Source organism: Hippopotamus amphibius, chromosome 5 (genome assembly GCF_030028045.1).
Source record: "Hippopotamus amphibius kiboko isolate mHipAmp2 chromosome 5, mHipAmp2.hap2, whole genome shotgun sequence".
Classification (NCBI taxonomy): domain Eukaryota; kingdom Metazoa; phylum Chordata; class Mammalia; order Artiodactyla; family Hippopotamidae; genus Hippopotamus; species Hippopotamus amphibius.
Window position 1 is genome coordinate 27,986,385 of NC_080190.1, and position 25,660 is coordinate 28,012,044.

General features: G+C 39.5%; 1 protein-coding gene across 9 annotated transcripts in view; it reads right to left on the reverse strand.

Annotated features, from left to right (window-relative positions):
• Nucleotides 1-25,251, reverse strand: part of GBF1 (golgi brefeldin A resistant guanine nucleotide exchange factor 1) — a 118,505-nt gene extending 93,254 nt beyond the window's left edge. For 7 of the 9 annotated variants that reach the window (XM_057734885.1, XM_057734880.1, XM_057734883.1 and 4 more), the window contains exons 1-3: nucleotides 24,994-25,226; nucleotides 13,722-13,830; nucleotides 11,751-11,817 (exon numbers count right to left, since the gene is read on the reverse strand). In XM_057734885.1, the coding sequence (XP_057590868.1) occupies nucleotides 11,751-11,817; nucleotides 13,722-13,817 (163 nt within the window). In that variant the 5' untranslated portion in view covers nucleotides 13,818-13,830; nucleotides 24,994-25,226. Of the gene's footprint in view, nucleotides 1-11,750; nucleotides 11,818-13,721; nucleotides 13,831-24,993 lie in introns of all 9 variants that reach the window. The other 2 variants (XM_057734884.1, XM_057734879.1) reach the window with 2 other exon arrangements.
• Between the last annotated feature and the right edge of the window lie 409 nt (nucleotides 25,252-25,660).

A 25,660-nucleotide genomic window follows, 5' to 3' on the forward strand; every position in this document is an offset into this window, starting at 1 on the left:
ATTCCAATAAACAGAAAGTAGAACGGTTGTTGCCAAGGGGCTGGGTGTTGTGGGGAATGGGGAGATGTTGGTCAAAAGGTATAAACTTCTAGTTGTAAGATGAATACATTCTGAGGATCTAATATACAGTATGGTGACTATAGTTAACAATAATGTATTATATACTTGAAAGTTGCTAAGAGAATAGATCTTAAATGTTCTTAACACACACACACACAACAAACTGTAATTATGACAGGAGATGAATGTGTTAACTAACATTACTGTGGTAATCATTTTGCAAAATATATGTGATTCAAATCATCACGCTGCACACCTTAAACATACATAATGTTGTATGTCAATTATAGCTCAATAAAGCTGGGGGAGAAAAGAAAATATGTAATAGTAGATCTTTAAGTAAATAAATGAATGAATAGATGGATAAGACAGGGCTCTCTTTACCAGAGCTTTCAAAGCTTTTTTTTTACCATGACCTATAGAAAGAAATACAGTTTGCACTGCAACCCAGAACATACACATCTCTAACTGAAAACAAAAGTTTCCCCAAACAATATTTATTCTTGTTACGTGTGATGCACTGATACTTTCTATTCTATTCCTTTTAATGCCCACAACTTGTAGCAGAAGGCAAGGAAGTACTCAAAGGGGTCATATCAAAGGAACAAAGGAACTAGTTTCAAGGGGCTCTCACTGACCAAATTTGGAATTACTTGAGCACTAAAAACAATCACAAATGTATTTAACTGTAAACACTGAATAAATAAAAATTCAAAAGCCCTCCAAAAGGGGGAAAACTCACTTGCCACTATTAGTGGTCATTATTACACAAACCCCTTACCTGAAAATTGGCAATTTAAGGGGAAGAATTAAGCATTTTCCTTGCCTTTTCAGGAGAAACCGCGGTTCATCCTCCAGTTTACGAAGGAGAGCTATTCTAAAGAATGCCAGCTAATAATGTAGAAAGAATGACAGAATTAGAAAATCATCATTCTGCAAACCCTCCCCTCCCCTGGTGAAATAAGTGATTCTGGCAAAAATTCATCAGTGCATGATCATTAGGTAAAAGGATATTAGAGACAGGATATTCACAAGGTGCCAAATTATTACTTCACAGATTGTCTACTAATAGCTAAGAGAAAAATAAATTTATTTTACAATGAGGAGATATGGCAGTTACCATAAGAAGCAAGTATTCCAATTTAACACCACAAACAGTGGGACAACTTGACAGTATGTGCCTCCTGTGGTGATATAATATGAAGTACACAGTATCATCTAAGAAGTATTCGTGCCAAAAATGTTAAAACTGAATCAAATTAAGCTTTTAATCTGAACTTCTAGAATGGAAATATATGAGATAGAGTAACAAGTTAAATGACACCATAAGGACACAGACAAACCCAGAATGTAGAACATTCTAAAGATAAATGGCCTGGTCTCTTCAAAAAGTCAATGCTGAGGGAAAAAAAAAAAACAGGGTGGAGAAAACTGTATTAGATTTTTAAAGCCTAAAGAGATATAACTACCTAATGAAACGACAATTCTGCCTGGATTTTGGTTTAAAACCAGCTATAGATATAAAAGGCAGTTTGGGAACAAATAAGAAATTTTAATACCTGGACTGCATATTAGCTAATATTGGTAAATTATTGTTAGGTTTCTTAGGTGTGATAATGGTACTATGAATATGTAAGAAAATGTCCTTATTCAGGATGTATGCTGAAATGCCAACACATCTGCAACTTACTTTCAAATGGTGTATGAAAAAATATACACACAAATATGGATAAAGCAAATGTTAATAATTTTGAATCAAGTGTGGGATGTAGGTGGTTACTGTAATATTATTTCGATTTTGGTATGTTTGAAGTTCTTCATACTAAAAATCTGAGGAAACAATGCTGTGCAACGCTTTAAAATGATATCACAATCCATTAACAGAATGCAACCTATATTTCTGAAAATACCTCTCTAGCCCATTGTAGGGTAGTCATATTATTATCTTGGCTCTCTGGGACTTGCCTGGTGGTCCAGTGGGTAAGACTCTGCACTCTCAATGCAGGGGGCTGGGGTTCAAATCCTTGTCAGGGAACTAGATCCCACATGTGTGCCACAACTAAGAAGTCCACATGCCACAACTAAGAGTTCGCATGCCACAGCTAAGAGTCCACATGTCACAACTAAGAAGTCCACATTGCTGCAACTAAAAAAAAGATCCTACATGCTGCAACTGAGACCCGGCACAGCCAAAATAAATAAATAAATAAATATATAAATATTTTTTAAAAAATATTATCTTAGCCCTCACTTTATTATCAGTATGGAGGCAGTTTTCTTAAACCTGTTGGTTGCCCAAAGAGAAAAATGAATCTTCATGAAAAAGCTCACGTGGAATGGGGCTTTCTTATTCTGCAATCCTTTGTCAAGAGTCTCCCAAGTTTTATATTTTTCTGCCAATTTATAACTCACTTTACTTGAAAAGAGAATAATCAGTTGAAAAATTTCTGCTAGTGTCAGGAAAATTTCATTTGTCCCTCTACTTTTAAAGGATTTTTCCCAATTCAGAGCCCATTACAGATAACATTAAAGTCCTTTTGATCCTCTTCCTCACCAATTAATGTCCCCAACTATCCTTAGCCTTCAGTTCCCAAGCTGCTTTCCAAGACACCTGGAAGCAAACTACATGGCTAACAGCAGAAAAAAACCTTGCTCCCACACTACATCTGGCCCTGCCTTTCCACCAAATCAAATGCCAATTTATTGCCCTCTGATGTACAGTCAATCAGTCCACTTCCTGGACGGCCCCACTTCACATTGGGCCAGAAACCCAAAGCAATAATGTGAGTTCTACAAACGGGCAAGTAATCGCCCAACAAGCGTGGAACAAGGAGAGGTCAGTTGTGATATGTGCACATGTGGCAGCCCTTCACAGCTCAACCTACAGTAACAGGGGTAACAGAAGGCTGGTGTTACAGAAGAGGCATGCCAATGAGAAGCCAGCCAACAGGCAGCCAGGAGTGCTTGTCCATCTAAGTCCTTCAGATTTCCAAAGACCAAAGTAAAGAAACAAAGGCCTCAAAACTGGAAAGGAGCATCTTTTTTTTTTTTAATATATAAATTTATTTATTTATTTATTTATTTTATTGGCTGTGTTGGGTCTTTTTTTGCTGTGTGTGGGCTTTCTTTAGTTGCAGTGAGCAGGGGCTACTCTTTGTTGTGGTGCGCGGGCTCCTCATTGCCATGGCTTCTCTTGTTGCGGACCACAGGCTCTAGGCGTGTGGGCTTCAGCAGTTGTAGCACATAAGCTCAATAGTTGTGGCTCACAGGCTCTAAAGCACAGGCTCAATAGTTGTGGTGCACAGGCTTAGTTGCTCCACGGCATGTGGGATCTTCCTGGAGCAGGGATCGAACCCGTGTCCCCTGCACTGGCAGGTGGATTCTCAACCACTGTGCCACCTAGGAAACCCTGGAAAGGAGCATCTTATCTCCTCATTTCCAGAAGCAAAACTGAGAGTTTAAGGTAGTTACTGCTTTCCATCTACCACCCTTTCTCAAGGAGGTGATTTGAGATAAAATAATCTAATCTTCATTTTGCTCTATATCCTGCTCTATCTTCTAATGGGTGCCAGTAGAGAAAAGACAAATGCACTCACCCTTTCCATAAACATATCCAGTATCATTTTAGAAACTGGGGTGACCAACATGAGCATAGAGAGGTGGTTAGAGAAGGTAAAGCTGAGACAAATAACTCTTTAGCATCTCTCCTAATCAAAACTGCTCACTGAATTTCTAACGCCTGGCTTCTTTTGACACCCTCTTGGCCCTTGTCCTGAGTTTGAATGGGTGGAAAAGAAGAAAAGGACTCTGTCTGCCTCCTTGTCAAAAACAAAGCAGCAGCTGGCTTTCCCTCTTTTAACTCATCTGACTGCTGTTGTGGCAAGTTGAGCACATATCCAAGAGAGAAATTTCAGGGCTCAAGAGGTGGCTGTGCTAAAGACGACAATGTCAATGAGAGCAATACCAGCAGCACTGACATCCACCACAGACCACACTGTCACCCTGACCCCTAAACTCTACTAGAAAGTAGGTTCCTTTGTTTCTGATTTTGAGAGCCAAGCTATTAAGAATGCCCTTTTAGGGAATTCTCTGGTGGTCCAGTGGTTAGGACCCTGCACTTTCACTGCCAAGGGCACAGGTTCAATCCCTGGTCAGGGAACTAAGATCCCACAAGCTGTGCAGCGCAGCCAAAAGAAAGAAAAAAAGAAAGAAATGCACTTTTTTTCACAGCTTCCTTTCAGATACAAGTAGTGGAAAATGTGCCAGGAGACTAGTTCTGATGGTTAAATGTGTTTGAACACTAGGGACAGAAAAAGGGTGAGCTGGACCAAAAGAAGCCAGCTATGTAAAACTGCTTCTTCTCAACAAAGTCTTCGTTTTCTAATGCTGAGGACAAATGAATGTTTAGAAGAACTTCTTGGTTGAGAAGTGTCAAATGAAGAAGGTTCAGATCATTTGAGGAAAGCCCCAGTAAAAAGAAATGACAAAGTCATCAAAATACAGGCCTCTTGGAGCCATCTTATTAATATGAATATTCCCTAGGGGAAAAGAATCACGGTACCTTTATTTTCCCTAATGTGTTTAAATGCCCACAAGTCTGAGGCCACTCAAGCTACCAAGATCCCAAGGTGCCAAAGTCAACCTGACTCAAATTCAAGTCACACCCTAATGTGTTGCTCAACAAGCTCCAACCTAATATAGTCATATATTTTATTATACAACAAGAAAGACAAAAAGGGGACAGGAGAGACTTCCCTGGCAGTCCAGTGGTTAAGACTCCATACTTACATTGCAGAGGGCATGGGTTCGATCCCTGGTCAGGGAAATAAGATCCCACATGCCGCATGCTGTGGCCAAAAAAAAAAAAGCTAATGACTCATACAACCTTCTTCTCATGACTTCTCATGCTGATTAATAATGATATATTGCTTACTTTAGGGAGATGATAGCTCTAATAGCGATTTTTTTTCAAATATGTACCCTTAATCAATTTTTTCCTGACAGTGACTACTAAAATCTCTTCCCCACATAACCCCATGTTCCAACTGAAACAGATTAAACTCAAGGTATGGGGCATCTTGGAACAGTTTCGCTTCAACTTAGAAGGCTATTTCTAAGAGGCCTAAGCCAGACAGATGTTAAGTCATAGTTCCTCCCAGGTTGGCTTTTAGACTCTGTTTAAATGTTCTCTGTAAACCTCTGGAGGTTACATGGATTCAAACCTCCTAGCTCAGACTCTGAATTCACAAAGCTTGAGACAGACAGTACCCTACAGGTGTGTTTGTCCAGGATAAACTATATTTAAATAAACTCCTGATACATCCACTCTCTCCAGGCATCTGCTTCTCCCTCTTAAACTCAAGCACACCATATCTCACTGTGCAGGTAAGCACAGTAAAGAAATATCCTGTCCCTCAAATATATTATCCCTCAGAGTTACAATATGCAAACCCAGCAATGTCTCTGGGAATACCTAAACCCTGGCCAGAATAGCTTTACATGAGAAAGCCAAATAAACAAACATACAAGCTAAATTTCTGTTCACTTCTTTGGCTTATGTGTTATCAGGGGAAAGAGTAGGAGTAAGAAAAGATGGCAATAGATTGCTCTCATTCACTATCATCTATTCCATACCTGATAGGGAACCATATGGCACAGAGCAGAGGCTACAAAGGTTAGCCTTGGAATGGTCAGCTAGAGCCACTAGTCTTAAAAAAGTGGTTAAAAAAAAAAAAAAAGTGGTTATGAGGGCAGAAAGTTTGTTTACCATTATAGATCCAATGCCTAAGCACCTAAGCAAAACAAAATGCCTAGCACATAACAGATATTCAATAAATATTGGTTAGAAGCAATTCAGTAAGCTAGACCTAGAAGAAATCCAAAACTTAGTGAATCTCAGAAAGAAAACGTCCAAGCAGCTACAACAGTTCCATAGTTAACAGATTGCTTATACTGAGCCTCAAGACCACCTCAGTCTTATGCTAAATACCCCTAAGCCTCATAGGTCCTCAGAATTTAAAAGGCCAGCTGTGGGTTATATCTCTAAAGGCAAACTCACTAACCTCCCCACCACCACCACCCTGACAGACAGACAGACAGAAACACACCACTAACAGGTCTTCCTCAAGCCCTGGCCCTGAAGGCTTTAAAGTCATTAAGAGGTGATTCCTTAAAAGAAGATTCTGGTTGTGATACTTTTAGACTGTTCTTCTCTCTGTGCTTTAAACCAAAAATTTTCTGGAAAAGAATCTCTTTGTAATGATCTAAGTTTAAAGACCAAGGACAAAGGCAGCCTAAATCTGGAAGCAAATGACCACAGCCAAACACCACCAATCACAACTGACTAGAGCCCTGTCCACGAAGCTATACTGAATGAAGGGTACTAAAGCTTGCAAGGACTTGTCTGGGAACAAAGAGATCAAAGACCAGAGACTGTGCTGGCTAGAAATATTCTTTTAAACTATCCACTGTCTGGGGACTTCCCTGGCAGTCCAGTGATTAATAAGACTCTGTGCTTCCATTGCAAGGGGCATGGGTTCGATCCCTGGTCGGGAAACTAAGATCCCACATGCCTTGCGGCACAGCTAAGAAAATAAAAATAAAACTGTCTACTCTCTACAGACCTAAAACCAAAAGCAATGTCAAGTATTCTAATATTTCACTTTCCCCTTTCATCCCCCCCTATCCAAGCCACAGATCTTAGCACCCAGCCTAACTGTGAGATTGGAGACAACTCCGATATGCAAGAGCTCCAACAAGATCTCTAAAAGGATAAAAGGAAATGTGTCTTTGGAATCTAAGCCCACAGATGGGCTTGAGCAGATGCAAGGGAGAGGCACTGGTCCTTCTGCCCCAAAGGCCAGAATGCCCCAGCCCTGCAGGCAGCACAGAGTTAACTACCCACCCGCTTTGAGAAGCACAAAGGTACATCACTGCAACATGCCTAACATTTACATTGCCTCTCTCTGCTCATTAAACAGGTTTTGGTTAAATAATGAACAAACTGTATTACAGACTCCAATGAGAATTCCAAAATTATAAATCAACTGGGAAAGCCCAAAGGGGCAGACAGACAGGGAGGGGGGAGAAGGATAATATTGACTAATATAAAGGGCGCAGCTTGACAGTGGATATTCCTGCCACACCTGATCAAACACACTCTGTTGGGGGAGGGGAAAGAGAGCAAGAGAGGGAAGATGGGACAAGACAGCCTGAAATTTGCATCCGGAAAAGATTAAAATGGATTCTTTGGGGATAGAGAAAATACATAATATATATTACTATAAATGCAAAACTGTACTAAAAGCTAACTCAAATGTCAAAGATTACAGCTTGAATAAATTTAAATATAAAAGCCATGTGCTTCTTGAGTTAATGAGAGAGACATAAAAGGACAAACTGGGCCAGGAGGCTGAACAGAGCCTTATGCTGCCTTTGCCGGGCAATGGGTTCAAAGCACAGCAGCAACTATAGTCAGAGGCTTTCCCTTCATGGCCCTGAGCCTTGAGAAAGAACTGGTGAATCCCATCACTTTTCCAGCTTACATCTGCTATTTTTAAAAATTAAGATATAATTCATATGCCATAAAATTCACCCTTCTAAAGTATACACTGCAATGGTTTTTTGTATATTCACAAAGCTGTACAACCATCAACATTATCTAATTCCAGAACATTTTCATCACCCCAAAAAGAAACCCTATAACCATTAGCAGTTACTCCCCATGCCCACTCCCAGCACCTGGCAACCAGACATCTGCTTTAACTCCTCAAGGATTCCTAAAAGAACTGAAAGACCAAATGAGGGGCAGCAGTCAAGTCTCACTGGTGGTGAGCTATGGCATTATCCAAAATACCAATATGCAATCTTTGTTCTTAGGCACTCCATGCATTCCAAGTACAACCCTCTCTTTAGATTTGGTATCAGAATATTATTCTAGATGTTACAGAACATTCAGCTGTCATGTATTTTGGGCAAATACTGACTGCAAATGTGGTCCAGAGACATACCTGTGAGAATACGGACTTAGCTAATCTTACTAGAGACAGTAGACTTATTTCCTTCACAATGCTCAGATGATGTTCCTGGAGGTGTAGGTAGCACTTATGTCTGTAAAAGATCCTCTGACTGCTTACAAGAAAAGAAAACAAATCATTCTGGTTGACTGACAATGTCCAATGAACCACCTATTTCCATCAGTAATATTCTTAACCAACCCAGCCAGCAGATAGCCTAGAAAAGTGCAAATGAAAGCCTTTGTAAAAAGAGACCAAGCCCAAGTCAGTTTCATGAGTTAAACTGAATGGAGTCTTAGAATTCCTGCCATATTTCCTCCAAACTAAGTGGTACACCATTTCCAGTCACACAGCACAGGCAGTCCCTTCAGTTTCTCTCTCCAAGTTCAAAACCCTTTCCCAGCCTCCAACCATTAACAGGCTTCCAAGAAAGCAGTCCTCCTGACACTGCCAATCAGAAAAATCTGTTTGTTTCGGTAAAAGAAACAAGAAATTGGTCATGGATTGCAGAGCCCAGGACCACAGGGGCAGTTGACCCATAAACCTGCTCCTGGAAGCCAGTACTATGTGGGGGGTCAGAACCAATCAGAAGACCATGAAATGCTCTATTTCGGGTCCACTCTGTCATTTTCTCAGGTAGGTAATATGCTAAAACCCAAGCACAGTGGGGCAACCTTGGCAGGCACCATTTCAACATCTGCCACAGCTGTGGACCCCTGGAAAATACTACCAACTTCTTCCTCTCTCTGAGGGAAAGCTTGGCAACACCCAGCTATGTTCCTAGTACCACTGACAGAACTGGCTCCTCAGCACATTGTGGTTTTAATAGTTTCAAGCAGAAGATAATTTGGATTCCTAAAGCAAAGATGTAAGAAAATTAGGCAGCAGACTCAACTTTGGTGGCTCTTAGATGGTCTAGATTCCAAATCCTGGACTGTACTACCCACCACAGATATAGTCTCTGAACTGAAGTCTTGGGATATGTCAGAATGGAGAAAACAAGTGTGGGATATGGAATGGATGGCAAGTAGGAAATGTGGCTCCGTCAGGATAGCAGCACCACCTTGGCTCCTCAAGGTGTGCAGAGTGCCCAAAAAGCCTACAAGGCTACTCCAGTCTGACCTCAGCCATTTTAGGGTGTCCCCAGACACCTATAACAACAATTCCTAGCTGAGTATAAAATCCTTGCCAAATGTTTCCAAATGTATTAACTTGTTTAATCCTCTTAACATCTCTTAGAAACATAATACTCTGAACTCTGACCCACCAAAAAGAGTTGTAAATATCTACTCACTACATTTTCTTTTTAATCGGGATGTATATGCTTTATCTGAAAAGTTTAAAAAAAAAATCTGGCAGCAACATGGATACAACTAGAGATTATCATGCTAAGTGAAGTAAGTCAGAAAGAGAAAGACAAATACCACATGATATCACTTGTATGTGGAGTCTAAATATGACACATATGAACCTATCTACAAAGCAGAAACAGACTCACAGACATCCAGAACAGACTTGTGGTTGGGGTGGGGGAGAGGGGAGATGGACTGGGAGTTTGGGGTTAGTAGATGCAGACAATTACATATAGAATGGATGAACAAGATCCTACTGTATATAGCACAGGGAACTATATTTAGTATCCTGGGATAAACCATAATGGAAAACAATATAAAAAAGAATGTATATATGTATAACTGAGTCACTGCTGTACAGCAGAAATTAACACATTGTAAATTAACTATATTTCAATTAAAAAAAAAAAATCTGTGCAAGCCACCAACTTTCTAAAGCACCCAAATCACTTATAGGCCATAAAATGAGAACATGCCATCTAGTTGCAGCATTAGCCCTGCTAACTAGCTAACAACCACCTCCCCTATACTACTCGATCATTCTTGGCTAACACTGCCAACACTTTTCAACTGAGTAAAATTTGCTCTTTTAAAGAAACCTGTAGCGAATCCTTAGATAACTTCAGCCCATGTTTAGGAGAGTAAAAAGGAATTTTTCTCCAGATATTCTCCTATTGATACATTTCTCATGAAAGGAGAAAATCTGTTTATTATTTATTTAATTTGCAAAAGCCTAAAAACTATTTCAATTGTGGTGTTAGATATGTTACTAGCTAAAACCATTCCAGGGATATATATTGCAAAAGTCCTTTATAGTCAACAGAGGAACACAGTTCTGAGGCTTTCCCTTTAGGTCTGTATCTCCCCCCTTGAAAAACCCAGAGTTGAGACTTGCCTCCTCCTTTGATATGTTTTTATACATAATATAAGGCACTTCCTGGGTACATTCTCCTCTAATTGTATGAACAGAAGCAATGCAGAACAGGGCACTAAACCAGGCATCAGTGGCCTGAATTCTAGTTTTGACTCCACTTCTTAGGATCAGTGTGACCTCAGCTAAATCACTTAAAATATCTCTGGGCTTCAACTTCATTCATAAAAGGGGGACAATATCTGCCATGCCTCCCCCAAAGGGTTGTGTAAAAGTTCAATAAGATATGGTAACTAGACTTACCACGGTGATCATTTTGAAATGTACAGAAATATCAAATCAATGTGCATAACAATAACTAACAGTACTGTAGGTCAATGCTCTTTCAAAAATAAACATACTTATAGAAAGAGCGTTCAGGTTTATATTTACCAGAGGCAGGGGATGAAAGGAGCCAAAAGGTACAAACTTCCAGTTATAAGATAAGTAAGTACTAGGGATGTAACATTCAACATTATAAATATAATTAACACTGTTGTGTTATATATGAAAGTTGTTAAGAGAGTAAATCCTAAGAGTTCTCATCACAAGGAGAAAAAATTTTTTTTCTATTTCTTTAATTTTGTATACATATGAGATGACAGATGTTCACTAAACTTACTGTGGTAATCATTTCATAATGTATGTAAGTCAAAGCATATACACCTTAAACAGTGCTGTATGTCAATTACATCTCAATGAAACTAGAAGAAAAAATAAAGTTGCCTATCCAAAAAATAAAACAAGTAAAAAAAAAAGTTCAATAAGGTAATAAATGTGAAAGTGGCTTTGAAAATTCTAAACATATGAATATTATGTAAGATGATTATGATCAGGAAAACAGGGGCAGAGCGTGTGACACAAAAGATTCTGGGAACGACAGAAGACTAAAAGATCTGCATTACAGAGAGCTAAGACCCTAAGATCAACAATGATTTTCTGTAAGAGAAGGGTTTTGTTGCAAGTGTTAAAAACCTCACTGGTTCCACCAACTTCCTATCTTACGGCATACATGAGTTAGAGAAAGGAAGTAGTTAAAACAAAACAAAACAAAAACAAAAATAGCCAAAATAACTTATAACTCAAGCAATAAATTGTATGAAGCTGATAACTGTAAGAATGCTGATTCCCCACTAAAGTGGGACACTCTACTAGGAACTCTACGAAGGATCAGCAATAAAGTAAACCACGGCAAACTATACCCGTGGGCCACACCTGGCTTGCAGCCTGTTTTTTGAAAGAAAATTTTATTAACATTCACTCAAGTAGTATGTGAGTCTGCATTTGAGCTACAATGGCAGAGTTGAGTAGTTAGTTGCTCAGTTGCTACAGCCTGCAAAGCCTAAAATATTTATTATATAATATTTTACAGAAAAAGTTTGTCCATCCCTGCAACAAATCAAACACATTTACCTGTTACATTGTTTAAAACCTCCTTTAGATGACTGAAACTATGCAGCAGAGGATCCCGTTCTTCATCCTGTAATGCACAGATTAAAAAAAAAAAAAAAATTCAGTATCAGGCCAAGAGGAAAAAGGAAATAAAGACAGATCAAGGGCTCTTTGAATCCAACCAGAAAATTCAGTATTTTCCCTCTGAGGAAAAGAAAGTTAGCCATAGTTCGTTTTTCCAATTCCCTAATCTCTCTCTCTCTTTTTTTAAATTATTTTACTTAAGAGTCACAACAGATTATTCTCTTTAGTTTAAGACTTATTTATACATAGCAGATACTCAGTTAATGTATTTTTTAAATAAATTTATTTATTCATTGGCTGCGTTGGGTCTTCATTGCTGTGTGCAGGCTTTCTCTAGTTGCAGTGAGCTGGAGCTACTCTTCGTTGAAGTGCATGGGCCTCACATTTCAGTGGCTTCTCTTGTTGTGGAGCACGGGCTCAATGGTTGTGGCTTGAGGGCTCTAAAGCACAGGCTCAGTAGTTGTGGTACCCGGGCTTAGAAGCTCTGTGGCACGTGGGATCTTCCGGACCAGGGCTCGAACCCGTGTCCCCTGCACTGGCAGGCGGATTCTCAACCACTGCGCCACCAGGGAAGTCTCCCTAATCTCTTATCTCATAAAAGTACTCTGGGCTTACCTAAAATAGTACATCCTGAAATACTAATCTTAATCTACACCATGACCATAGCACTCAAGCTATCATAGATTGCTAGGCCCTTTATACGTGTTATGATCTGAATGTTTGTGTCCCCTCAAAAATTCTATGTTGGGACTTCCCTGGTGGACCAGTGGTTAAGAGTCTGTGCTTCCACTGCAGGGAGCTCGGGTTCAATCCCTGGTCAGGGAACTAAAATCCCACATGCCACGCAGAGTGGACACAAGAAAAAAAAAAAGAGATAACTTACATGTTGAAATCCTAAGGTGGGTGATTAGGTCATGAGGGCAGATTCCTCATGAATGGAATTAATGCCCTTATACAAGAGGTCCAAGAGTGTTCCCTTGCCCCTTCTACTATGTGAGGATACAATGAGAAGTCTGAGACCCAGAAGAAGTCCCTCACCCGAGCAAGCTGACATCCCGATCCTGAACTTCTGGCCCCCAGAAATAAATATCTGTTGTTTAAAAAAAAAAAAAAAATCTGTTTTTTATAAGCTACCCAACCTGTGGTATTTGGTTAGAGCATCCCAAACAGACTAAGACATACATACTATGACGTGTATCATTCTGTCTCCTCTCTTTCTTCACAGTCATCATAATCACATACATTCATTTCCAAGACATTCCTGACTCTACTCTTACTTCTAAAAATATCCATTTTTATAAATGAACATGAGAAATTTCTAAACACACACATACATATTCACCAAGTTGGAAATGTCTAAACTTGATTTTACAGCTGTACCAATAACTATTTTATAGAACTGTACAAAAAAATATCCTTGAACATAGATACGCAACACAGAAAGTCAGCTTTGCAACAGATAATCTTACTCATCTGATTGGCAAGACATGGCTCTAGATACCTGAAAGCTGGCTAAATTCCCAAGGAGTACCATTACCAAGCCATATTCCATGTATCAATAACTAAACTAATTGAAATGAATTTGATAGCTAATTATAGTTCTTGGGAATTAGAAGATCAGGAATCTTTCTGACATTTTTAGTCATATTAAGGATCCCAAGTACTAGCTTAAGTTGTTTATGGAAAAAGCTAGAAGAAAAATGGTATCACCTTTTAGGTTCCAGAGAAAAAAAGGCAGCTTATAAATTTGACTCTAGTTGAAATAAAACAGAAGGGTCCTTGATAACCTTCTAAAAAGCTCTGAATTCCTATTATCATTATTACCAGGAAATTGATTACTGTTTTAACCACCCATCAGATCCCCTACAAAAACTCAGTGACCAAGTTTTCTGCCCATCCCCCACTTACCAATGGAGTATGGCTGCTCCATCGGGCATTTCGTTTGATGGCCCCAACCACAATGTTAATTTCCCCTTGAATGATGTAAATATTTTTATCCACCATCCTGGCAAAGCTACTGAAACAGTTAAGAAAAAAGTTAGTTACTATTTGGTTATCCAAGACCATACCCATGCTTAAATCAGTACCTGATAAGGTTAGAACTATGATTTAACTTCTCAGTACCAAGGTTTCCCACCTGTAATACTAAGACGGGATGAAGTCCTTCTTATATTATAAATCCAACTACCTGGCTCTTCTAGAGATCTCTGGAAGTTCAAGATACAACTAAAAAAGCATCACACCTGAAAATTTCTCAAAGGCATCTCAACAATCTCTACCAAGCATGTCAAATTTCTCAGTCACTAGTCCCCCAAATCTTTCCTATAAAGCATATAGATATGCAGATACATCCGTGTTGCTAGTTTGTTAAAGAAATATTTCAGGTCTTCCTTCTGTTTTTTCTTTTTTATCAACTCAATAAATAATGAAGGTTTAGGTTAAAAGAATGAAGGCTGTGAGAAAAATAGCCCTGGTTTGGAATCACAGTTATAATGTCAGTTTATAGACTACACCCATTCTGCCAAGTCAGCTCCAGAAAACTGGACAGTGGCAGTGATACTTACTACCTTTGAAAATTTCTGAAAAGTCAAGTTCACTTGCTTATAGCAGGAAATCTCTAATAAGCAGACTGAAAGGCAGACTCTTCTTGGCATAGAGAAAACCCTAGGAGCATGTAAAATCAACCTAATCACTTGCTATTATTTAGAAACCCTCCTCAGAAAAGACAAACTTTTAAAAAGCAAAAGGGATAAAAAGCAGGTAGGGGAGACGAGACATACAGTTAGACAAATATTTAGATCTGGCTCAAGGAAAATTAAAACAGTAAGGCTAACAGCGTAAGAGAGGAATTCCAGAAATATTCACTTACTAAGCACCTACTAAGCACAGGACATCTTTCAGACTGCTAAGGATACAAAGCAAATAAGACATGGAAAAAGCTTCAGACATACTGTGGAATTAAAGAAAAAATTGTAATATATGACTGTATGTTACCAATTATGTAAAAACCAACCAACCAACCCACCCTACATAAAATATTAGATTTTCGTTTTTTAAAATGTGCAATATTTAACATACAATAAGATATAAAGAGTAATATAAAAGCCAGTATCCAGATTAAGAACAGTACAACTGAAGTCTCCATGTGTTCTCCCTAATTACAATCTTCTCTTTTTCATCCATAGGTCCCACTATTCTAAATCTGATGTTTATTATACTTTTGTTGCTTTATATTTTTACTTCATTGATCTGTATCTTTAGACAATATGTATCATTCTGAATATTTTTATATTTCATATAATTAATATCATTTTGTATGTATTCTTTTGCGATTTGTCTTTTCCCTCGAAACATTATGTTTGTGAGTCACCTATGTTGTTAAGTATACTTAATGTACAGGTATACTGAGAGATATGTAAACACAGAATAAAAGGTCTGGGCGGATGTACCCAAAACTCAATAACCATAGTTATCTCTAGAGAAGGTACTATGAAATCAGGGTGTTATCAGAGGATACTTAGCCTTATCTATGTTTTCATTTTTTACAAGGAGAACATATTACTGTACCACCAATGTATTTTAAAATTAATAATTATGAAAGACATGAGATATAATTTCTGCCCTTAAGGCATTTATAGAGTTCAGCAGGATCTAAAAGGAAACTAAGCGAGAGGTATAGAGGGAAAACAAAACACCTTGCAAGCAGCTCTATTTGCATATTTTGCACAAGAAAGTGAGAAGTATGAAAACCACTATGATAAAGGAAAAAAGAACTGGTACAAATTTTGTCCAGGCCCATAACACCTCTCCCAATCCACAAGGGAGCCCAACAAAAGACAACATTTATTTTAATGACAATATAAAGAAACAACTAGGTTAGTCTCAGAAGACTAAATGCTTTTAGGCACACGACAACGTTCTCTTCCATGAACGGAGAAGATTCAATAATAAGAACATACAATGATGAAAAGGAGGAGAACCAAGAAATAGAAGATAAATTCAAAAAAATTTAAAGAAACAGAGAAGAAAAAGTAAAATCTCTAGTATCTCTCCTTCCTTAAATTATTTAGGCAAGATGAATATGTTCTAGATCTCTAGAAGGATTTTTAAGAGACTCCCAACAGAGGTTGCCTCCAGAGAAAGGAACTGGGGAACAGTGGTAAGAGGAAGACGTACTTTTTTTCTCTATATATTCTTTTGTACTTTTTGAATTTTGTGTCACATGCATATATTACCTATTACCTATTTTTAAATTTTAATTAACTGAGTTTTTTAAATGAATAGGTGCTTTAGAAAAGTAGTTGTAGGGACTTCCCTGGTGGCGCAGTGGTTAAGAATCTGCCTGCCAATGCAGGGGACACGGGTTCGATCCCTGGTCTGGGAAGATCCCACTTGCCATGGAGCAACTAAGCCCATGCGCCACAGCTACTGAGCCTGCGCTCTAGAGCCCTCGAGCCACAACTACTGAGCTCATGTGCTGCAGCTACTGAAGCCTGCCTGCCTAGAGCCCGTGCTCCACAACAAGAGAGGCCACCACACTGAGAAGCCCAAGCACCACAACGAAGAGTAGCCCCTGCTTGCTGCAACTAGAGAAAAGCCTGCACACAGCAACGAAAACCCAATGCAGCCAAAAATAAATAAATAAACTAAAAAAAAAAGTAGTTGTATTATTCCATGTGTAAATGATTAAGAGCAGCAAAGTTAATTAACTAAAAAACATTTATTTCAGTCAACCAGATATTACTTAGCACATGCTAAACAAAATGCCAGAGTCATACAGAATTGTCCCTACCCACCCACAAGGAATTTATAATCAAGTAGATTAAAAACATACATTTACACACAAACTCATACATATCTCCAATACATGAGTGATACACAGTGTCACAGTAGTGAAGCAAAGAAAATTATTTCTGGCAGAGGGCCCTGGAAAGGCAAATGAAAGACAGGATTCAAACAGTCAAAAATATAAGAAGAAAATGGCAAAGTAAAGGCTTATTGGTGGGAAAATTCAGTATGTATTTAGGGGATCCTGATTATTCCTGACTTGTTGAAACACTATTCCTAGAAGAATGATAGCAGGTAAAGCTAGAAAAGCAAGTGGGGGGGGCATATCACAGAGGTCTTTCAATGAATATACTATATATACTGACCACCTATCATTGTAAAAAATATTTGGGGGGGCCTGGAGAGGGCCACTATCAAATAAGCTTTAATTCTCTCCCCTTTTTTTTTTTGGTAGCGCTGCGTAGCATGTGGGATCTTAGTTTCCTGACCACAGATTCGAACCCGTACCCCCTGCAGTGGAAGAGCAGAGTCTTAACCACTGGACCACAGGGGAAATCCCTTTACATTCTCTTTTAAAGAACTAAGAGAATGAGGAAAACACCTACACTGAGAACAACAAGGCAACAAGTAAATAACAACACTATACTACAAATTGCAAACAAAAGTGTCAATAGTACTTAACTGAGATCTAATAGGATCTACATGCTATTTGGAAGGAAATAAATTTTGGAGGAAATAAATTTTGAATTGGGATACCAACTGAAGTAATCACCTAATATTTGATCAAAATTCATTAGGCATCAAAAGCTAACAATTTTCTAAGACAGCAAAGATCTAAGCAAAAAATCATTGTCTTAAGTTTCTCTTCTTAGTAAAAAGAAACATGTAAGGAATAAAGAGGAATTATTTTCAAGTACTATGCAGAGTTGCCTAATCTCCCTCTAAGCCTCTGAGTATGTCTCCTCACCCAAGAATCTCCCAATGGAATTTGTCCTTGATGTTCAAATGGGAAGCTCTGATAAACCACTTGCTGTCTGGTAGCCAATGGCCTAGAACCCCTTGTCACAAGGTCACAAAGGCCAAGAGAGACCTCATGAGTATGGCAGAAAAGAGCTTAAGGTTTACCTTTTATCAGAAATAATATAAGAAGGGGACTTCCTAGGTGGCGCAGTGGTTGAAAAGCCACCTGCCAATGCAGAGGACATGGGTTCGATCCCTGCTCTGGGAGGATCCTGAGGAGCAACTAAGCCTGTGCACCACAACTACTGAGCCCATGTGCCACAACTACTGAAGCCCATGTGCCTAGAGCTCGTGCTCCACAAACAAGAGAAGCGTAGCGCCCGCTCACAGCAACTACAGAAAGCCTGTGTGCAGCATCGAAGACCCAATGCAACCAATAAATAAATAAATAAATTTGTAAAAAAAAAAAGAAAGAAAAAGAAATAATATAAGAAGGAATGACCAAAAACACACCAACTAACATCCTCCAGTCAGAAAAGCCACTGGCTTATCTCCCCAGAGACTCTGAGCAACCATATAGTCTTTGAAAGCACTATCTGTTTAAAACTGGGTCTATAGGATTCCACTGGTGCTTTGCAGCATCCCAGTTACTCACCCCAAGAGGATCCAAAGAGGAGCACTATATCAACTTGCAATTCCCTCTAGATCTAACCAAAAGCAGGAGAAACAGAAAATAAATTGGATCCTTCATGGAATAACAAAAATTCTATTTAAAATAAAGACTTAAAATGTGAAAAAGAAAAACTTAAAAACTTTTAGGATATATGAGGGAGTTCCCTGGTGGTCTAGTGGTTAGGATTCAGCGTTTTCACTTTTGTGGCCCAAGTTCAATCCCTGGTTGGGGAACTGAGACCCTGCAAGCCGCACAGTGTGGCCAAAAAAAAAAAAAAGAATATATGAGAATATTTTTGTAATCTCAGCATAGGAAAGAAGTACCTAAATAGGAAACAAAAAGCACAACCCATTAAAAAAAAAAATTGGTAAATGAAACCATGTTAAAATTGAAGACATTGGGCTTCCTAGGTGGCGCAGTGGTTAAGAATCTGCCTGCCAGTGCAGGGGACACGGGTTCGATCCCTGCTCCAGGAAGATCCCACATGCCGCGGAGCAACTAAGCTCGTGCACTCAAAAAAAAAAAAAAAAAAAAAAATGGAAGACATTTATTCAAAAGACACCATAAAAAAGAGGGAAAAGATAAATCACAAACTGAGAGAAAAAATATGTAACATATATAATAAAAAAGCAATATCTATGGTAAAATGGCTACAAAACTATAAGAATAGACATATAAACCCTCCCAAAACTGGCAACAGAAATGAACAGGCATTTCACAGAATAAGGAAAATATAAACAGTAAATAAATATATGAAAAGACTATTAGCTTCATTAATAGTTAGGGAATTACAAAATAAGATTATAATGAGATACCCCAAAATGGCACAAAATTTTAATATGACAATACCAAAAGCTGGTAAAAATACAGAACAAGCGGCTGGTGAGTCTGTAAATTGATACAACTGGCTTGGATAACAATTTGACATTATCTTGCAAAGCTGAAGAACTTCATTTCTATACCTCAGCAGTTCCACTGCTAAGACTATACCCCAGGGAAATGCACAAAAAAATTTACAATAGTTGGCTAAGGGGAGGGGATATGTGACTAATAGGGAAGGGCATACACATTGCCCCAGTTTTGGAAATGTTCTGTTTTTTAAGCTGGGTTGGGGACACTGATGCCCCACATATGCTGTATATACTCTTTGTATAAAATAGACCATCAAAAGTTCCTTATTTTTAAAGTCATGGTTTTTGCTGTCTGCCTTTGTGCATGCTGTTCCTTTTCTGTTTTAAATACTTTTTCCCACTCTTGTCCACCTGGTAAATCCTTACTCATTCTATCCAAAAGTCAATGAGAGAGTCAGAATACCACAGTGGTATTCTTGACTGTTATTACCTATATGATCTTAGCCAAGTTTCTTAGACTCTCTGAGCCTCAGTTTGCAGTTCTCCATTGCAAAATGGAGACAGTACCTCCTCATCCATTAGTTGTAAGGCCTGCCATGCTATTAGGAATATTAAAACTCCAAAAGGTTGGCTGTTATTATGATAATGCCTGCTCTGTGAAGTCTTCCCTAGCTAACCCACTCCCCCAGAGAGTATCAGTACTCCTTTTGTGTCACCCCATGGCACTGTACATACCTCTATTTAAACATATCTTATACTCATTTTTAATTATTTATTTACTCTGTCTCTCCCATGAGTCCATGAGCATCTTGGGAAGAGACCATAATTTATCACCTTTTTATCCCCAATGCCTAATACGTAGTAAGAAAAATAATAAATACTGAAAGAACAAATAAATAAATGAAAGAATATCAAGACTGATTCTTCAATTCTGGTGCTGCTCATATCCACCTCTTATGAGAACAATTACTTCACAGAAGACAAGAACTCTAAGCCAGGCAGGCAAACCTTTCTGTATTCCATGTTTGTTTCTCTACTAGAAGTTACAAACCTTCCATATTAGCTGCTCTATGGACAAAAAGAACCCACATTTACCCGCCAGTCAAATCATAATGCTCTGTTTTCACAACTATCTTCCTGAAGTCTCTTCATATGCTATTAGCATGTTCACATTTCTCTGTGAAACATACAATTCTTTATGTAATTGTCAAGTCTTCATATATGTGTATATCTGTCTTATTTTCTTTGGTTCTAAATAGATTGTTAGTAGACAATTAAGTTATTTTTTCTTCACTGCTTAAAAGTTGTTCATATCCAAAACATATGGACACCAAGTGGGGAAAGCGGGGGGTGTTGGGGTGGGATGAATTGGGAGATTGGGATTGCCATACATACATTACTAATAAGAAAAAAAAACTATCAAATTGTACGCTTTAAACATATGCAGTTTATTGTATGTCAACTGTATCTCAATAAAAGTTCTTTAAAAAAAAGTTGTTCTTATCCAGTTAGAAATTAGATTCTCCACAGGCAAAGACTCAGGTTTTTCTTCTTTTTTATGGTGCTTTGATGACTAATACAGAGCTATGTAAACTATGAAAACTCTGATGGGCTTTCTGAGAGGGTAGAAGGTACCAGGGAGCTGAACAACCATCAACTGGTGCTTCCAAGATTTATCTTCACTCAATCTCTTGAACATCCCAGAGAAGCATCAAAGATGCAGAGCTTTTAAGGTTTCCAGAGCTAAGCAAGGAACATGCCACAGTTCTGTGCTTTGTTGAGAGTGACCAAAAATTACTGAACTAGTAAACAACTTACTGGGCTCAAGAAATTTACTCATGCTCTTATCTTCCTATACAATGAATACTTTGTTACAACAAATTCTTAATGATCCCTAAAAAAAGAAAAAGATAAAGAAAAGAAGAAAGAAAGAAAGAAAGAAAGAAAGAAAGAAAGAAAGAAAGAAAGAAAGAAAGAAAAGAAAGAAAGAAAGAAAGAGAAAAAGAAAAAGAAAGAAATTAATTTACTCAGAGAGTGGAAGTAAGAGAAACTCAAACCAAGAAAAAAGCTGGTGCCCTGACAGGATATGAATGGAAAATCTGCCCAACCTGATAATCAGGTGACTGGTGTACCTCAGCTCTGCCATTCCACCTCCTCCCTCTAAGGAGATTCTGAGGTTACATCAAGACCTATGTGCAAGGTGAGCTACTGAGATAAGCCCAAAGTTGTCCAAAGATGTCCTTTCTGTCAGCTTGGAGATGAAAAATGAAACAAGATTTCTTTCCCTCATTCATCTTTTAACCACTCAGGGCACCCAACGTGACAATTAAGGGTGAAAGTTGCCAGAGCAGGACAAAGATTAAAAAGTGAGTCTGTGTGATTATACACAGAGAAGTGCAGAGATTAAGTCTCATAAGGCCTGTCCATTTTGTATATCAGAGGTCATCTGCCACTGTCATCAAGCAGAATCCAGTCCACAGACTTATATTTTTCTACCTGTAAAAGGTTTTTAAATAATTTAACTAGTTGCCTACAGTTTAAAACGCACTGATTAGAATTCTCAGTTTCGGGCTTCCTAGGTGGCGCAGTGGTTAAGAATCTGCCTGACAATGCAGAGGTCACGGGTTCGATCCCAGCTCCAGGAAGATCCCACATGCCACGGAGCAACTAAGCCCGTGTGCCAAAAAAAAAAAAAAAAAAAAAAAAGAATTCTCAGTTTCTCCTGAAAAATAGGAAGAATGGTCATGCTGTGCCCACATTCCAGTACACTACAGTCACTACTATATCCTAATACGTTCCCTCCTCGCTCACTTCACTCATTTATATTACCTGCCTGATAATCAGGCACTTGAGCTTGTAATTCCTGATTTATTTACATGATGACAACAAGTCATTACTTCCATGATCACATTCACTACAACTGGGGCTCCAAATCACCACAGTGCCCTATTACATTTTCATTTAATTAAAACAACTGCCATTGAACCTACTGAAATACAGAAAAAGAGGAACAATAAAAGCTAAACAGCTGCCAATTACATTCACACAGTCCTTCCAGCCAGAGGTAAAATGAACCTCACTTTCTCCCTTCAACTCAACTCTATAATTACCCCAACAGCAGAATCATTCTAATTAGTCACCCTGAACCACAGGGACAGACTGTGATCAATCAATAGAAGCGGTGTAGAAAGACTAGTCTGATCCTTCCAGTGAGCTGTGTCTTCTTCCTCTCCAGCTACTCACACCAGCCAGCCTAAGTACCCTATCAATGAAGTTATTATCTAAAAGTAGCAGTTATCCTGCCTTCTGGGATACAGGTAAGTGAAGTAGTAGTGTAACTCTGAGAACTTTGAGTTCAACTGGGATTGGTGCCCAACTACTCATGAGGAGATGTGTCTACAACCTGAGTTCCCACTGTAACAATGAGCATCACTGTCAAGATTAGAACATACTGTCTACAGCCACCTTTAAAAAGAAACTCAAATACAAGTCTTGAAGGAAGAACAAATTTTCTGATTTGGGATGGCGGCTGGGAGTAAAGAACTATTCCTATCCAGAAAATGACTTTTTAAGTAAGAAAAGGTAAAATCCTTGATGCCTTACTTACCTCCATGCCCAAATGAAAAGATGCTGAATTGGTCACACTATCTACCCAAAGACTAGACTGCCTATTAGGCAAAGCATTATCAACTCAACAGGGCGTATCAACCCAGATGAGAAGAGCTGGCCCATCAAACCTGGACACTTACTGAGGTGAGTATGTCATTTTATTAGCCACTTTCAATTACTTTTTTGGAAATTTTACAATATAGGTCAGCAAATTAAAATGCAAATAGTTTCCTATACCATTTCCACCCCACTTATTTTAAATCAATAAACATCAATACAGCAACCTAAATGCCCATCAACAAATGAACGGATAAAGAAGATGTGGTACATTATACAATGGAATATTACTCAGCCATAAAAAGGAACGAAATTGGGTCATTTGTAGAGATGTGTGATGGACCTAGAGTCTGTCACACAGAGTGAAGTAAGTCAGAAAGAGAAAAACAAATATCGTATATTAATGCATATATATGAAATCTAGAAAATGATACAGATGAACCTATTTGCAGGGCAGGAATATAGACACAGACATACAGAATGCACATGTGGACACAGGGTGGGGGGAGGGGAAGTGGGATGAATTTGGAGTTTGGGATTGACATATATACACTACCATGTATAAAACAGATAACTAGTAGGAATCTGCTATATAGCACAGGGAGTGCAGCTAGGTGCACTGTGGTGACCTAGATGGGTGGGATGGGGGTGGGGTGGGAAGGAGGTCCAAGAGAGTAGGGATATATGTATACATATAGCTGATTCACTGTTGTACAGCAGAAACTAACACAATACTGTAAAGCAACTATACCCCAATTTTAAAAAAAAATCAGTACAAATAATGCTATCCCCTACCAACATACACACACACACAATTTCAGGAGAGCAGAGTTTAGCCACTCTAGAACCTAGACAGGTTTCCCCTCTAACACAATGAGGTTTTGATCCTCCTTGTTACTACCTCACCATGCAAAAGTCCTAACTGCCAGAGCTAGAACCAGGCCACAAGTCAGGATCACTTACTGAAACTAATCCTAGGTACAGATAACACTTATTGAGTGTCCACTACATGCTAAAAGGCATTTAGGTTAACATGCTCTAGCTAGGCCAGTGCATATATATTGCTACTGCTTTTAAGAAGTGCATAAACTGAGCAGAGCAATCCCTAAATGGACCTTTCTATTTGTACCCTCCACAGGGCTCAGAGGACTGCCTTGTGTACCTGATTTAAAGGCATACAAATTTCTCCGTCGTGTATTAAAAGACACTTCACCTACACTATTCCTCATTTTTAAAGGCATTCTTTACCCCTGAGGGACTTTTATAGCTTTACAATACAGCAGTTTATCAAAGGTCATCACAGCACCATAAACTACATTCTTTGGGGTTACGTTCCATCATTCACTCTGCTGCCCTGACCCTACCACTTTTAAAATGACCAAACACCTCTCATGACTTTTCTTACCCACTAAAAATAATAGGCCAACAGTACAAACTTCACAGGTATTCAGATCCCTCTCTGCTCTCGTCCAAATATGTCATAATAGAGTGGCTTCCTTGAGACTGAATCTCATCTCAGGCCAAGTGAAGACCTGGGGAGGAAATGCCAACCAATAACATATGCCAGAAGAGAATATTTGTAAAAGATTGTGTAAAAGAAGAAACAGGCTCAGAAAATAAGTCCAGTGTTTACATACAAACCCAGACTGGCAGGTGAGCAGCCCATACAAGGAAAGCCTTCTCTTAGCCCAGGTCCCCAAGAGGCTGGCCTCAGTTCTTTCACACCGCCTCTCACTACCTGGTCTAGGCTGTATTAGTTCATCATTATTAATGAAGCAGTTCAGCTGTATTAATGAGGCAGTCACACAGAAGTTGGCGCTGCACAGAATCTGGAGAGACTCTCACATCTAAGGTCTAAAAATCACCCCTGAAAAGTAGATACAATACTCTTCATATTTGCTTTCAGTTTCTGAGGACTGGGCTCTTTAGGATGCAGAAAGCTCCAGAAGAGAGGAACTGACAGCTAGATAAAGCCTGGGAACACACGGAAAAGGATTCCGGTACCCACAAGGGATCAAAAGCCAGAGCTGCAGTCGCCCCTTCGGTGGCAAGGGCCTGACCTTTGCCCCCTGCACCTCTCCCAGTTCCCTCCCACAACAGTCTCTCCCTCGTCTCGTTCCTGCCCCTACGTCCTCAACCCACCCGGACTCATTCAGTTTAAGGACCCTCCTCCCCTTATTTCCTCTCGCGATGTCAGGGAGGCCTTCACGGCACTGGCACTCTAAGAAGAGACTTCGCTGACCTGTCAGCGGATCCAAAATGGCGGGACCTAGTGCCGGGACCCGCAGCCGCTGCTCATGTCCAGCCCTGGCCCCGAAGGCCTCTCCGAGCGGCTCTCCCGGCTCTGATGGCAGATGGAAGCAGGGAAGGAGCCCGTTTCTGGGAGTTGAGGCCGAAGTCAAGGCCCGCACAGTCGGCCAGGAAGAGTCGGCCGGAACGGGCGGTGTTGCCGGTTACCTTCCCTGTCAGCTCACTGACGTGGTAACTAGCCTCAGTCTAGCCCGCTGCCTGGTAACTGCGCGAGCCCTGCCGCGCATAGCCAATCATAGCTTTGCATCATGAAAAGTGGCATTCCAGCTATCCAATCGAAGAAACGAAACGGGCTTCGGGAGGCGGGTAGTGTCTAAAGAGGCGAGATTACAAGGGAAAGAAAAGGTAGGCAGGGGACAACCAACGGATACGAGACCTCTCTGAGTGACAGTTCTGTGAACCAATAAAAAAGGAGAAACGGTGCTAGGCCGTTGGAGAGGTGGAGTTAGGTAGAGTTCGGTTGCAGTGCACGGCTTGGCAGTGGCTGCTGGGCATTATGGGGAATAAAGCTATGATTTGCTGGAAAGGGGGCGGAGTCCGTTTTGAGAGCCTGAGTGGACCACCCTACTACCCCTACGCGCAAGCCCGCCGCCACTCCC